Below are 13,339 nucleotides of genomic sequence, written 5' to 3' on the forward strand. Positions count from 1 at the left end.
TGTGTGTGTGTGTGTGTGTGTGTGTGTGTGAACAAAACAATCTATATAGACTTAAAAACAGAGCTCCTGTCGAAATACTGAGCGGCTTGAAAGGCTGGTAGTTTGTCTAATTGCCCAACCCCACAGGCACAGGCGGGTCCGCGGACCGACACCGATGTTCTCTGCAAAATTTTCCTTCTGTGGCTAAGTAGCACTCTCAGATCCTCCCGGGGGTGCTTATTGTAGGCAGCTATCGGGATGGGGAGGTTCCCGACTAAGCTCGCATCCCACCTAGAGAACCCAGAACAATGTCAGGGGTCCTTGGAAAGACGGTCCGCAATCGGGGGGTGCCTGGCTGTGGTCAAGAAAGAATGCTCTTAGGGAGTGACACGCAGCAGGACCTTAACATAATTTAGGGCAGATTTGGTAAGGGTAGAAGTGAACCTCGTTTTGTGCAGCATCCTCCAGCCACACTAGTCCAAAAGCAGAAGAGTCAGATCCTTCGCCCTGCCCTGCCCAGCCCTGCGCCCTGGCTGGTGTATGTGCAGGAATGAGTGGGGGGGCTCTGTCGCCCTCCCACCGGACAGGGAGCGTGGACCCCGCCCCTCCCCACTTCCAGCTGCGGTAGCAAAGAAACAAAGTTCTTCGGTCTCAAAGTGACGCAAAAATTCTTGCGGAGCTCTTTGGCGGCGGCTATCTAGAGATCAGACCATGTGAGGGGCCGCGAGTACAAATAGCGCGGCGGGCGGCGCCACCCCAGCGGCCGCGCCGGTGCCTCGAGGGCGCGAGGGTCGAGCCGCCTCCGCAGCCCCGGACCCGCCGCCGCGCCGCCCGCAGGTGGGTCGTTTTCCCTTTCTTCTTATTCTTTTTTTTTTTCCTCTCTTTTTTCTTTTCTTTTTTGTCTCTAACCCACGCTTCTTTTTAGAAGCCCTCGGTCCCCGCGCTTGACTGCCTGGATTTCGGGTGTCTTTGTCTGCACCGCGCAGGGTCCTTTCGAGGGACCCGATGGAAACCCTGGAGACCCAGAGCTGGCCCAGCGCAGCCTCGCTTTTTGGCAAAAGTTGCTGTAGTTTCCAGCCGTGATTCCGTGCTTGGGCTTTACTTTTGAGACAAGGGCTGGTAGGTGGCTTTATGCAAAGACGCTGGCAGACACAAATGCCCAAATAACCAGAGAAACCTTTGAGAGACACTTAAGAGGGTCAAGCCTCTCACTGTGCGCTCGAATGGTGTCACTGGGGAGCGCGTGCCGACTCAGACAGCTCACAGGCCATTCAGAATTTATGGAAGTACCAGTGGGCTGTGCTACACTGAAGTGTGTAACCAACAGTTGCTGGAGGCGGGGGGGGGGGGGTGTTTCTAAAAGGCTGGTTGGTGGCCCGAGATTTTCTTTGCGTTTGTATGTGTGTGTGTGTGTGTGTGTGTGTGTGTTGCATATTGAATTAGTCTTTTTAGTTAAGAGTACTCAAGAATTTGAAGGGTGTGTATGTATTTTTATGATCATTTTTTTTTGTCCAGAAAAATGAACCAGGTCAATGGATTATTTATGGACCTGCTAGCTCTCATCGTAGTAAGGGGAGAGATCAAATATTTAATGTGTTTTCAGTTACATGGGAAACATGTCTGAGAAAGCAGACATGTTTAAAAGTAATAGAGAGCCAAGACAGCGTTGGAGGCTGTTGGGTGGACATGGAGGGGGAAACAGCTCTGACTATGGCCCTTCTTCACTTTTGCGTGGAGCTGTGGATAGCTTCTTTCTCCCACCCTGGTCCCCAGCGAGAGCCACTGCTCCAGAAAAGGCTGATGGGCGGGTTCTTCTGCCGTGCAGTCAATATCTTACTTGTTTTGGGCAGCTGTGAGGCTTGAATCCAGGGTCTTTTGCACCCGGAGCAGACATCGTACCACTAAGCTACACGAAAAGTAGGGACCTAGCCTGGCAGTTAATCTCTGAAATCTCCTGGGTTGGAGCCTTGTAGAGGCTTTGCATGGTAAGAAGAGAGAAAGAAAGACTGACTCTGCCCCGTGTGCCGAGGCATGCTTGTATTGTTCAGGCATTCAAGGTCGTTTTCAGCTTCTTAGCTAAGTCAAGGTTAGCTTTGCTTACACAAGACCCATTTCCAAAGCAAAACAAAGCCGACCACCCCCAAGCAGCTTGTTCATTTGGGTATGGAGCTTTCCTTACTAAGCCTGAACAAGAACAAATTGAAACTCCTCCCCAGTAAACCTGGGATTCATGACACTCTGTTGACCACATTTCAGAGTGGGAATTCCCAGCCTGGGCACTCAAGACTCAAGTCTGTTTCAGTTTCCAGTTAAAGAAAAAAAAAACATATTGTATATTTCTATATGGATGATATTGTAACAAATATATATCCCCAGGGTGAAAAGGGGGATATGTTAATATCTTAATGGAATCTAAGATGTTTCGGGAAATTTTAGAATCCTATGAGCATTTTGATGGAACTTGGATTGGGGAGCAGTGTGTGTGTGTGTGGGGGGGGGTGCGTGTGGAAGAATTTCCCTGATGGGTGGTGACTGTGGAGTTTAGGGACATGGGTTGGGCTCTGTGGCAGGCTTACAAAATACTCTGGGTGCCCACACCCAAGAGAAGCACGGGTAGTTTTGGAAATAAAGCCAGCTCACAGCCATCTCTAGGTTGTACTTGCTGAGTAGCACCGTTTGGACCCACAAGGCACTGGTAGAAGCTGAGTTCTACTTTGTATTACTGCTTTGACAGGATATGGTCATGACTTAACTCTTAAAATGCCAATGGCAGGTGGGACATTGTGCAGTCATTTCATGTTGGGAAGGCAAATAGGGCGTTAGCTGTTTTCAGTAACACTGGAGGTCCTCTGGGGCTCATGAACCAAGCAAGGCTTCGAGGAAGAGGAAATAGAGGGACCTTGGAAACAATGTTCAAGCTCTTGTGGCTAAGGTTCTAAGAGCCCTCTTTGAAACAAAACAAAACACAAAATATAATCATGGTGCAAAATACCTACGGGCCAGGACCACTGCTCTAAGATGGAGTCCTCCTGGGATCCTCTTGTATTTCAGCCAAGGTCAGAGGCTCTGCACACTCAGACTCCAATATGTTCTGTGCCTAAACCATGCCCAGCTAGTGGGTGGAGTTCTGGACTTCCTGAGTGAGCCCTGCTAGCTGAGCACACACTTAACTGATTTCTCTGCTAATCTCCAGGTTGGCCCCTCCCTCTGAGGTTTTTTGTGTCTGGCCAACCAGGCACCGGTAAAAAACCCACATTTGACAAAACACCTGCTTATTCCTACCTGAGTACAGCTAAAGCTTGTCTTCCAGGGGTCAGTTCCAAGAAAAATGCTTCCTTAAACAAAACAGCGTTCTAAAAAACAAAAAACAAAAAACAAAAAAACTTCCTGGGAGAGACCCAGGTAGAAAATAGATCAAATTATTTTTTAAAAAGAAACCCGACATCCCTGATTCCCTGATGGTCCCAGAGCACAGAGGGGCAGCAGATCGCTGGGGCGGGCATGAGACTCACTATGGGCCAACACAGTCACCTTATTTCCAGGCTGACCTCTTGGCAGTGACTTTGGCCCACATTCAGAAAGTGCCAATCTGTGAGTAACAGCTCTGCCTGGCTGGCTCCTTAAGACTGGTGTGTGTGTGTGTGTGAGTGAGTGTTTTCCTCTCCAGATTGGGAAGTTAGATACTTGTTTACAGACCGTTAACGACACAAACCAGCAAGTGCTTTTTTCCCAGTCTAACAGGGACAAAGTCAGTAGGCTTTGCTGGGGATGCTGCTGGGTGGCATCTGAATGCCTTGTTCTCATTGCCCTCTTTGCTTGGCTTCCTATAGAAGCTGGCAGCAGCTCCCAAGCTCCCACCCAACCCTGCTGGACTTAAGGGACATACTAGGTATGAGGTCATAAGTTGCTAAACTCCATAACTGAACGAAATCTGTGACTGTGCAAAGCCAGAGAAGCACCCTGGGCACGTGATTTGTGGAGAATAGGTCTCAGTTCCCCAGGCACGGAGGAAGGTGTCCTGGAGTCCCAAGGCCTGATTTTTCATGACATCATTTGCAGTAATGAGGACAGAGGTAAGAGGGGCTGCATGGGTCAGGGGATAGCCTGAAGTTGCTTTGGGACTGACTCAGGAACAGCTGGGTACTCTGAGAGACCCTGGAGCCCATGCCAGCTGCTAGGAGGATGGAGTCTGGGACTATCCTCTCACGATTTTGTGTGGCCTTCTGGGACGTGTTCAAGGGGGAAAAGCCAAAACAGTTTGTTTCCTTTGTCTCTGACTTGTGGAATAAAACGAGTAAACTGCGTTATTCACCTAAATACTTCCCATCCCACCCCCAATCATCCCCCTGTAAGGAAGGAGCCTAAAATGAGGGAGTGGAGAGGCTAGAATGACCATAGAGGAAAAGCCACCCATGCCATGGTTCTCAGGACCTAGCCAAGCTTAGACCTTGTCCCCTAGCTAAATGTCTCAATGATCATATTCCTTGTTTCTGAGGAGCAGAGCTGAACTGGGGAGGAAAAAGAGGAGGAGGAAGAAGAAGAGGAGGAGGAGAAAGAGGAGGAGGAAGAGGAGGAGGAAGAGGAGGAGGAAAGATCTGAGGGAGGGTGAGCTGTGCAGAACAGTCCCTGTCCCCAACCCTGGGTGAGGGGCTGGAATTAAGTTTTCTTCTCCCAGATCTCAAATGAAAGTCAGGTTTGGTGACTCACATCTGCAATCCCAGGACTAGGGAAGCAGAGGAGGGAGGGTTGGGAGTTTAAGGCTAGCCTGGGTTCTATAATAAGACCTTAGCTTCAACCAAACCCCAAAAGGTCAAAAGTCAGTCACTTCTGCCAAGTCTGTGCCTCCCTCACCTGGTGAAGGGTTTGCTTGCTGTAATCAGACATAGAAACAGCTAGAAGGTTGGGAACCCAGCATCTGGCTGGTGTCACTCGCCTGTCTCAGTGATTCCTCCTTTAGTGGGTGGGGTTGGCTTTTGGCTTATAAACTACTTTGTGGGGAGAGCTGTCTTGTTTTGTCTTGTCTCTCTTTCCTCTTTCTCCACCCTGTGCACTAGTGTGCATGCATGAGTGCGGGGTGCACTTGCTTGTGTGGGCATGTATGGCCAGAGGTTGATTGTTGGTGTCTTCCACCATCACTTTATGCTTTCAGATAGTCTCTCAGTGAACCTAAAACTCTCAGATTGACCGGCCAGGGGGTCCCTGAGATTTTCCTGTATCTACCGTCCATCCTCTCACTCCCCCCAACCCCGCCCCAAACCTACCACCAATTCAGTGCTGCAGTTTCAGACTCTGCCACCTCTCCCTTCTTTGCTGTGTGTGCTGGGGATCCCAGGCTTGGGCAGTAAGCATGTGAGCATCTCTCCTGGCTCCCTCCCTTTGCTTGGCATGCATTTAATCACATCTGTGTCACCTGACCATGTGTCTTTAGTATGCTGCAAGGGAGGAAAAGCAAACCTGCAGAGGGGACATCCTTGTCTTATCTAGGTTTCTGGGCAGAGTGCAGCTCAGGGATAGAGCAGTTAGCAAGGCCTTGGTCTATCCCCAGCTCTGTGAAACAAACCTGGTTCCCGCCCCTCACACCCAGCTGGCCTTTCTTTGTCCTTGTCCACATTTAAAAGGCAGCTGCAACAAAGTAAGACAATTTTGTCTTCTGCTAAAAGTTTTCTGTTGCTGGGCAGTGATGGCGCTGGCCTTTAATTCCAGCACTTGGGAGGCAGAGGCAGGCGGATTTTCTGGGCCAGCCTGGTCTACAGAATGAGTTCCAGGACAGCTAGGGCTACACAGAGAAACCCTGTCTCAAAAAAACCAAACCCAAAATCAAACCAACCAACCAAACCAAATAAATAAATAAAAGTTTTCGGTTGTGGAGTGAATCCTTTCCCCCTCTTGCTCTTTTTTCACCCTAGCCCAGGCTAGCCCTGAGGTACTGGGATTGCAGGTGTGAGCCACCAGGCCTGGTTTGAACTTAAATGAAATAAAGAATTCCAACTGGCAACTTGAAAAAAGCCCTTCAAGGGCCTGGAAGGCACTAGAAGATACCTCCCAAGGCTGGCGTGGGGGTCAGCTGCCTTGACTAGTTTGTTTTAGTTTCCTTTGAGAACCAGAAAGAGGGTCGAATAAGCAGATGATTTCTGGTGGTTTCTACCAGCTGACTGCTGTGTTTTACAGGCTTGTTTTGAGAACGTTTACTTCTGTGTGTAGGAAATACACTCCCAGTTCCAAACAGCCAACTGCCAAGTGAACATTGAGTGCAAGCAGTAGAGGACACACCTGCCTGTGCTTGTCTCAAAAGTCAGCCTCCAGGCTCAACCTTAGTCCCCTGCTTCTCAACCCTGATCTGCTAGAAACTTGGAACTGTCCCGGCAATGTCCCTTCCCCCACCTAGGGATGCACAGTGGGTCTACCCTATAGGAAGTTGGGGTGGGAGTGGGTAAGAAGATCTCGTCCCTTAGGGTGGGACTCTGGGCCTGAGTGTTATCTTGGGGGAAGAAATGCTTGTTTCCTCTGGGCTCCAGTGGGCCGCAGGGCAGCAAGGAACTGTGGTCACACCCGGGAACCTGAGGCAGGCCCTCCATGCGCAGAGCTGGATAAGTCTTGCCCCAGTAAGCAAGTGCTGGAGCAGAGACCTGAGGCCTCCGCCCCTGCTTCCAGGGGGACCTGAAGCAAACACGTGTCATCAAGGATTCAGGGCTTATCTTGGGCTCGGATGCAAAGAGGAAGCTTCATGGAGAAGGCAGAGCATCTCTTGCCAGTCCTTCAAGGTTATAGTGTGAAGATATGCAGGCATGTCCCAGGGCTCACCCTGGAATAATCTGGGTGTCTTGTTAATGCGCCTTCCATCACAGATATGTCTTTACAAGTTCCCAGATGATACGTGTCTTGATTAAGAAGTCCAAAGCCACTGAGGTCCCAGCTGTAAGCCTCCAGTCCGCCAGACTGAAAGTCCTATAGACCTTAGTTTTCCTACCTAGCATGTGAAGTAGGGTGCAGAACAGGTCTCGCATGTGTTGGAGGCTCAGAAATGTCCACCGTCACCCACTGTTACCAGGATGCTGTTTGTGCTAAGTCTAGCATTGGTCATTCTGTAATCCCCACATGTAATTTTCATGTTAATCTGCTTCTAAATGGGAGAAAATAAGAGGCTCAGAGATGTTAAGCAGCCCGGTCAGAGTCACTCAGCCAGGAGGTGGTGGATCTGGATTGTCTGTGTAGCTGTGACATGTGAAGGAACTTCCTGGGTCACAGAACTGTTCAGTGACCAGAGATGGAGGCTGTCTGGGTGTGGCTGCTTCTGTCCACAGAAAGAAACTCATCTCATCTCTTTGTGCCAAACCCATCTCCTTTTTTAAATATAAAAATAATAAGGCCATTATATTTTTGGTTTTCCTTGGGCATGTCTGGATTGGTCCTGATGTCTCATCCTCTAGAATATATACTGTGTGGAGAAGTTGGAATATTCCCTTTCTGTTGCCAGGACAGAGTCGTCTTCTTGTGCACAGTAACTGTCCCAAGCCACCCTGAGCAATGTTACCTACTCATTCCATTTCAGGAAACAAACCTATGTCTCAGACCAGCACTCCTTTGCATAAGCGGGTGGCTGTGGCCACAGAGACCACATCTAAACCAGAGTTTGTTTATACTGAACATCTCTTTATTTACTTGTGGGGGAAGATGGGGTCCTCATGACCTCCACCTACAATGCTACCCACCTTAGCACATTCCACAGCCCCTCAATGGACACAAAGGCAAGCCAGCACTTTACACCGTGCAGTAGCGGAGGAATCAAAGCAGCTCCGAAGTCCTATGGCACAAACTCCTATGCGACTCAGTCTGAGGGATATTGGCAGGCCATGTGTGTGGTCAGTAGGCAGGAATCCCAAGCTCCTTGGCTTCTCCCAGAAGTGCCAGCTTCCCAGCATGGTCTTACATGTGGCCATGGAAAAGGATGGTACTGTGGGGCAGGGCTCGTGCCTCTCTGGAGCAGGTGCCATGTTTGTTGCCGCCAGAGCCACACAGTTCTGCCAACCTCGATAGGTGCCTTGGAAACTCCCTCCTCTGGCACGAAGAGAGCACATTGGCCCTTGGCTGGATGACCTGTAATTAATGTTATCTCAGCGCTCCGCCCGTGATCCAGGCTGCAGGTTTGTTTTGGTTTTGAAAATGGAAATGGAGCATCCTGAGAGATGAATTCACTTTGATCTTGACAAAGTCAAAGTATAAAATTCCCAGAATATATATATATATATATATATATATATATATATATATATATACACACACACACACACACACACACATACATATATACACACACACATATATATACATATATATTTATTTACTTTTCTTTCTTTCTTTTTTTTTGCTTAGAATGTGCGGATGACTGGTAAACGTAAGAGCCACGGCCATTGCCAGAGGGTTGGGTATTTTATGACTAATGTTATAATTACTTGCTTGTTCAGATACTGGTTCCCCTGGCTACAGAGACAGTTTGTGAAAAAAGAAAACACGGAGATTTGACCAGAAGTTTAAATAGAAACAGGTTTTTTCTCTCTCTCCTACATCCCCACCCCCACCCCACCCCCACCCAACCCCCAGCTTCTTTCAGTTCTTTCAGAACCAGAGCCTTAAGACTCTGAACCTCATGTCAGCCCAGAAACACTTCTTAGCTGACTAGGGAGACACGGAGGGAATTAGCTGGAAAGGAGAGTTTGAGCAGAAAGTGAACCATCAGCTATTCAGTCAGCTGCCCCTGTGGTGGTAGTGGAAGGTATGGGAGTGGAAGGTATGGGAGTGTCGGGTGGAGGCAGACTCTAGCCTCATAGCACAGTTGGGTGCTGGGGTGGCACACACAACCTGCTACCTGCTCAGCCTGGGATAACAGTGCTTATGTGCTGAGGGCAGCTTCTGGGGCAGCTTCTGTCCCTGGATGAATTCAGAGCTTGCCAGGAGGAGGTCTGCGCTGTAACACTGACCTCCTTTGCCATCTTCCTGCCCCGGAGGATAAAAATATCTTTTAGAAAAGCTTTCAGGAGAGAATACTTAGAAACTAACCTTCTTAACGACTTGGACTTCTCCGCCCTGAAACCAGCTTGCTCTCAACCATTGTAATGGGAGGCAGGTGTTGGGAAAGCCAGAGTGGGGCTCGGGACAATCAGGAAGGCAGAAGAGTCACAGGGCCAACAGCAGCAGCATGAGCCCTGGCTGGGTACCTTCTGAACCCAGTCTGGTAACCGGAAGTTTTCCTTTTGCTGGGAAAGACAGGGGAATGAGTTGAAGGGAGCTTGTTTTGTGGCTCAAAGGGGCTGTAACTTTGTATCTCAGGTGCTGTAATCAAAAGTGAGGGTGTAACAGAACCCTAGAGAGTAAAGCTGTGAGAGAGAGAGACACGGACCCCTGGGGAGAAGCAACCTGCTGTCTCCTGTTGCCTGAGGGATGCTCAGACCAGGGTTATTTTATTTTATTTTTATCAAGTTAGAAAGCTCTGGGCAGATATTTCAGGAAACTAGAGCTTTCTGATGGCTGAGATAAAAATAGAGACTAGGATATTGTCCTTCCAGGAGCTGCTCATTATAGCTGCCAAGAAATGAAGACCATGTCATAGGGGCTGAGTCTGGGGCATCCTGGGAAATACACATTGCCCCTGAGAGCACAGACCCACACGTTCCCATCCTTGCTTCAGGACGTCCAAGGGAAAAAACACAAAGGGAACCCAGAACACACTGTCTGGCTCTTGAAGCTCCGACTGCCTCCTCCCTTCCTCAGGGTCTGTCCTCAAGCTTGTCTGTCCTTCATCTGGAGATTTAAATGTGAGAGGGTAGTTCTGGTGTTGGTGATCCAGAGCAGTTGCTCCAGGCAAGACAAAGGAGTAAGGGGCCAAGGGTGAGCAGTTGCTGTCAGCGCCATGCCATCCTCACACCTGGGCACGATTTCTACACCCACTGTTTGGTCTTCAAGGTTCTTCTGTGTTCAGTGTGGAAAACTGTTTAAGTTCAGCATAGTTTTGTTTTTAACTAAGTTGATATCTCAGCATTCTCCTCTCTCTGTCTCTCTGTCTCTCTCTGTCTCTCTCTGTATCTCTCTGTCTCTGTCTCTGTCTCTCTCTCTCTCTCTCTCACACACACACACACACACACACACATGCATTAAAGGCCTGATGAGTAGATACTTATGGCAGATGAGGAGATATAATGGCTATGTTTGAAGTTTGCTAGGGCTGGGGCTTTAGCACATTGGTAAAGCATGTATGTAGCATGTGTACAGGTTTGATCTCTAGCACCACAAAGAAAAAGGTCCTTACCAAGTCTAGTTGAGGAGGTGATAAAGCAGACCAAGTGGAGGCCAGACCCTGGCACATGTGAGCAGGATGAGGCTCTGTCTGCATGGATGGGTTAGAAACCCTGTTCTTCTTAGTGGCGTTTGCACCCTTGAATTTGAGGTAGGATGGGAGCCAAAGGGCCAGGCAAGGTAGACTCAAAGACATGTGTGTATATACACATATCTATCTATCTATCTATCTATACATACATACATATATGCATGTATGCCCTATCTATATGTAACCAAATTATCCCTTGTTGCTCCAAATATTTTTGGCAGCAATCGATCCTTTTAAAACCTAAATTTTTAGTCAGGTGGTGGCAACGCACACCTTTTTAATCCCTGTACTTGGGAGGCAGAAGCAGGTGATCTCTAAATTCAAGGACAACCTGGTCTATAGAGTGAGTTCCAGGATAGTCAGGGCTACACAGAAAAACCCTGCCTCAAAAAACCAAAAAGAAAAAAAAAAAAGCAAAAACAAAACAAAACAAAAATAACCTAAAATTTTCTACATTGCTTTTAAAAAAAGAAAAAGGAAAAAAAAACCCATTGAGCACAAAACTCTAATTACTCTCACCACCTGGTGTTTGTATCTAATCCTTGACAATATTTATATCCACAGTATGCACAGTATGTTCAGGTTTTTTTCAGCGTGTATGTATGTGTGTAAAACTCTACATTCTAAGCAAATGCTCTATTTAGATACATACCTAGCCCCCCACGATATTTTTGTCTTCACATCCATCTGTGTAGTGAGTTGTGGAGCTGTACAGAAAGTTATGCTGTAGCTCAATTGGTTGCGTGCTTGCCCAGTGTGCACAGAGTCCTGCGTTCAGTCGCCAGTGTGACATAAAACAGACCTGGTGATGCTCACACATGATTCTAGCAATCAGAGGTAGAAGCAGAAAGGTCAGCGAAGTTCAGGGTCATCCTTACCTTCATGGTAAGTTCGAGGCCAGCCTGAGCTTTTTGATCCCCTGTCAAAGAAGAAAAGGAAAGAGTAAAAATTTTCAAACCCTAGCAGGTAAGAGCTGAGCACTGACTCGCGTCCCTCAGTGGGTTGGCATGGGATCTCTGCCATTGCGAGCAGTGCTGAGAGCCCATTTCTAGAGAGGCACGACATCTCAAAGCATAGGCGTAGCATAGTCCCTAACCTGTCAAGAGCTTGAAAGAAAGAGACCTGGAAGGTCTTGGCTGCTTCTAAGTTTATAGCAGGCAGGAGGTTTAAAGTCCAAAAGGGCTCAGATTTCTACTCCACGTGTAGAAATCTCATCCTCAGTCCAGAAGAGAGAGCCCAGCTCCTTCCCTGTGCCCCGTCCCGGCAGTGAAATGAAGGTACAGCCTTCCCCAGGAGCACATGAGATCAGGGTCACCAGGTATGCCCGGGTTCAGTGGCCTGACCCCCTGGATCACGGGTGTGCTCATACACAGGTGTGCTCACGGCTTCAGTGATAAGTGGCTTAGCCCCAGAAGTACGAATGGTGAGAAGTAGTGAAGGACATGGCCCCCGGGACCTGCAGAGGCTCTATGGGAAGGCTGACAGGTGGATCCCGGGGGCAGGGGAGGAGGGGTGCTGGACTCAGAGGCAGGCAGCTGGAATCTTCCTGGAGCCAGCCTGGAAGGGTAAGAGAGGACCCAGGCACCTCCCGAAGGCGGCGTTTGCTTCTCTCTTCCTCTTTAGACTACCTCGGTGCTCCCTTTAAGTGATGGAAGGAACTGTCTCTTCCGGCTGGCAGGCAGAAGGCATGGCTGTGTTGCTGTTTGTGGGCATGGTATCTAGGGCTCACTGGCTCTGCAGAGAAGCTCTTCTGACATTCCTCTGGGTTACTGATAAACTACAGGGGGCATTTGCGTCCCTCTCAATGACGCAAGTGCTGGTCCTTAAGTAAAGCCTGTGTGCAGTCTTGGTGATTTGCTATTTTTGTTTTGTTTCCTTTTCAGATTACTTGGTGGTGATTTGACCCCCTCCATTTGTTGAAAAGTTTTGTTGATTTTATTGACTCTGAGCAAATGGGCTAGCTTATAGATTAGAGCATTTGTAATCCTGTCACCTAAGGTCATTTAAACTATCCGATGGAGCTGTTGGGATGGTTTTATGCCTGTAATCCCAGCACCCAAGAAGCTGAGAGAGGACACCTGCTGAAAACCAAGGCTAACCTGGGCTATAGATTAAGACCCCATCTTAAAACAAACAAAACAAAACAAAAAATAAAAACATGAATTATTAATGCCACAAACAAACAAATCTCTCATCTCTCCTCTCTGCTCTCTCTCTCTTCTCTGTATGCTTTTTCAACAGAGCTCTCAGTCTTGTCTCCATAACACTGAAAGGAGATTCAAAACCAAGAACCAAGAGCTAGTCAGGGTCCTTGGCAGATGGGCATCCGCATCACTGACTGACCAGCAGCATGGAGACCACACCCCTGAATTCTCAGAAAGTGCTGTCTGAGTGTAAGGACAAAGAGGAGTGCCAAGAAAATGGTGTTCTGCAGAAGGGTGTCCCCACACCAGCGGACAGGACAGAGCCTGGCCAAATATCCAATGGGTACTCCGCAGTTCCCAGCACGAGCGCTGGGGATGAAGCGCCACATTGTACGCCAGCTGCCACCACCACCCTGGTGGCTGAGATTCACCAAGGGGAACGGGAGACCTGGGGCAAGAAGATGGATTTCCTCCTGTCTGTCATTGGCTATGCCGTGGACCTGGGCAACATCTGGCGTTTTCCCTACATATGCTACCAGAATGGTGGAGGTTAGTGCCGCTGGCCACCGTCAGAGCCTGGGACCCAGGGGTGGGCTGTAGACCCTTGTAGGAGGTCACAAGACATGTCATAATCTTTACTGTCCTGGGTAACTGACATGAGCCTAAACAGGAAACCTAAGCTTCCATGCTAGCCTGATCTCCAGTCAGCAAAAAGCCTAAGGTAGGCTGTGAGAGGCTTTCCGGTTGTAAAGATTGTAGAGCAGGACCTGAGCTGTCCCACACATGCCCTTGGGTTAATTAGCATTGCTTGTGCTTCCTTTGTTGAAGGGCTTTCCTT

General features: G+C 48.6%; 1 protein-coding gene across 1 annotated transcript in view; it reads left to right on the forward strand.

Annotated features, from left to right (window-relative positions):
* The first annotated feature begins 728 nt into the window (after positions 1-728).
* Positions 729-13,339, forward strand: part of Slc6a4 (solute carrier family 6 member 4) — a 33,761-nt gene continuing 21,150 nt past the window's right edge. Inside the window, exons 1-2 of the mRNA XM_021176146.2 lie at positions 729-816; positions 12,599-13,050. Coding sequence (XP_021031805.1) covers positions 12,708-13,050 — 343 coding nt within the window. The 5' untranslated portion in view covers positions 729-816; positions 12,599-12,707. The remainder of the gene's footprint in view (positions 817-12,598; positions 13,051-13,339) is intronic.

Source organism: Mus caroli, chromosome 11 (genome assembly GCF_900094665.2).
Source record: "Mus caroli chromosome 11, CAROLI_EIJ_v1.1, whole genome shotgun sequence".
Taxonomy (NCBI): domain Eukaryota; kingdom Metazoa; phylum Chordata; class Mammalia; order Rodentia; family Muridae; genus Mus; species Mus caroli.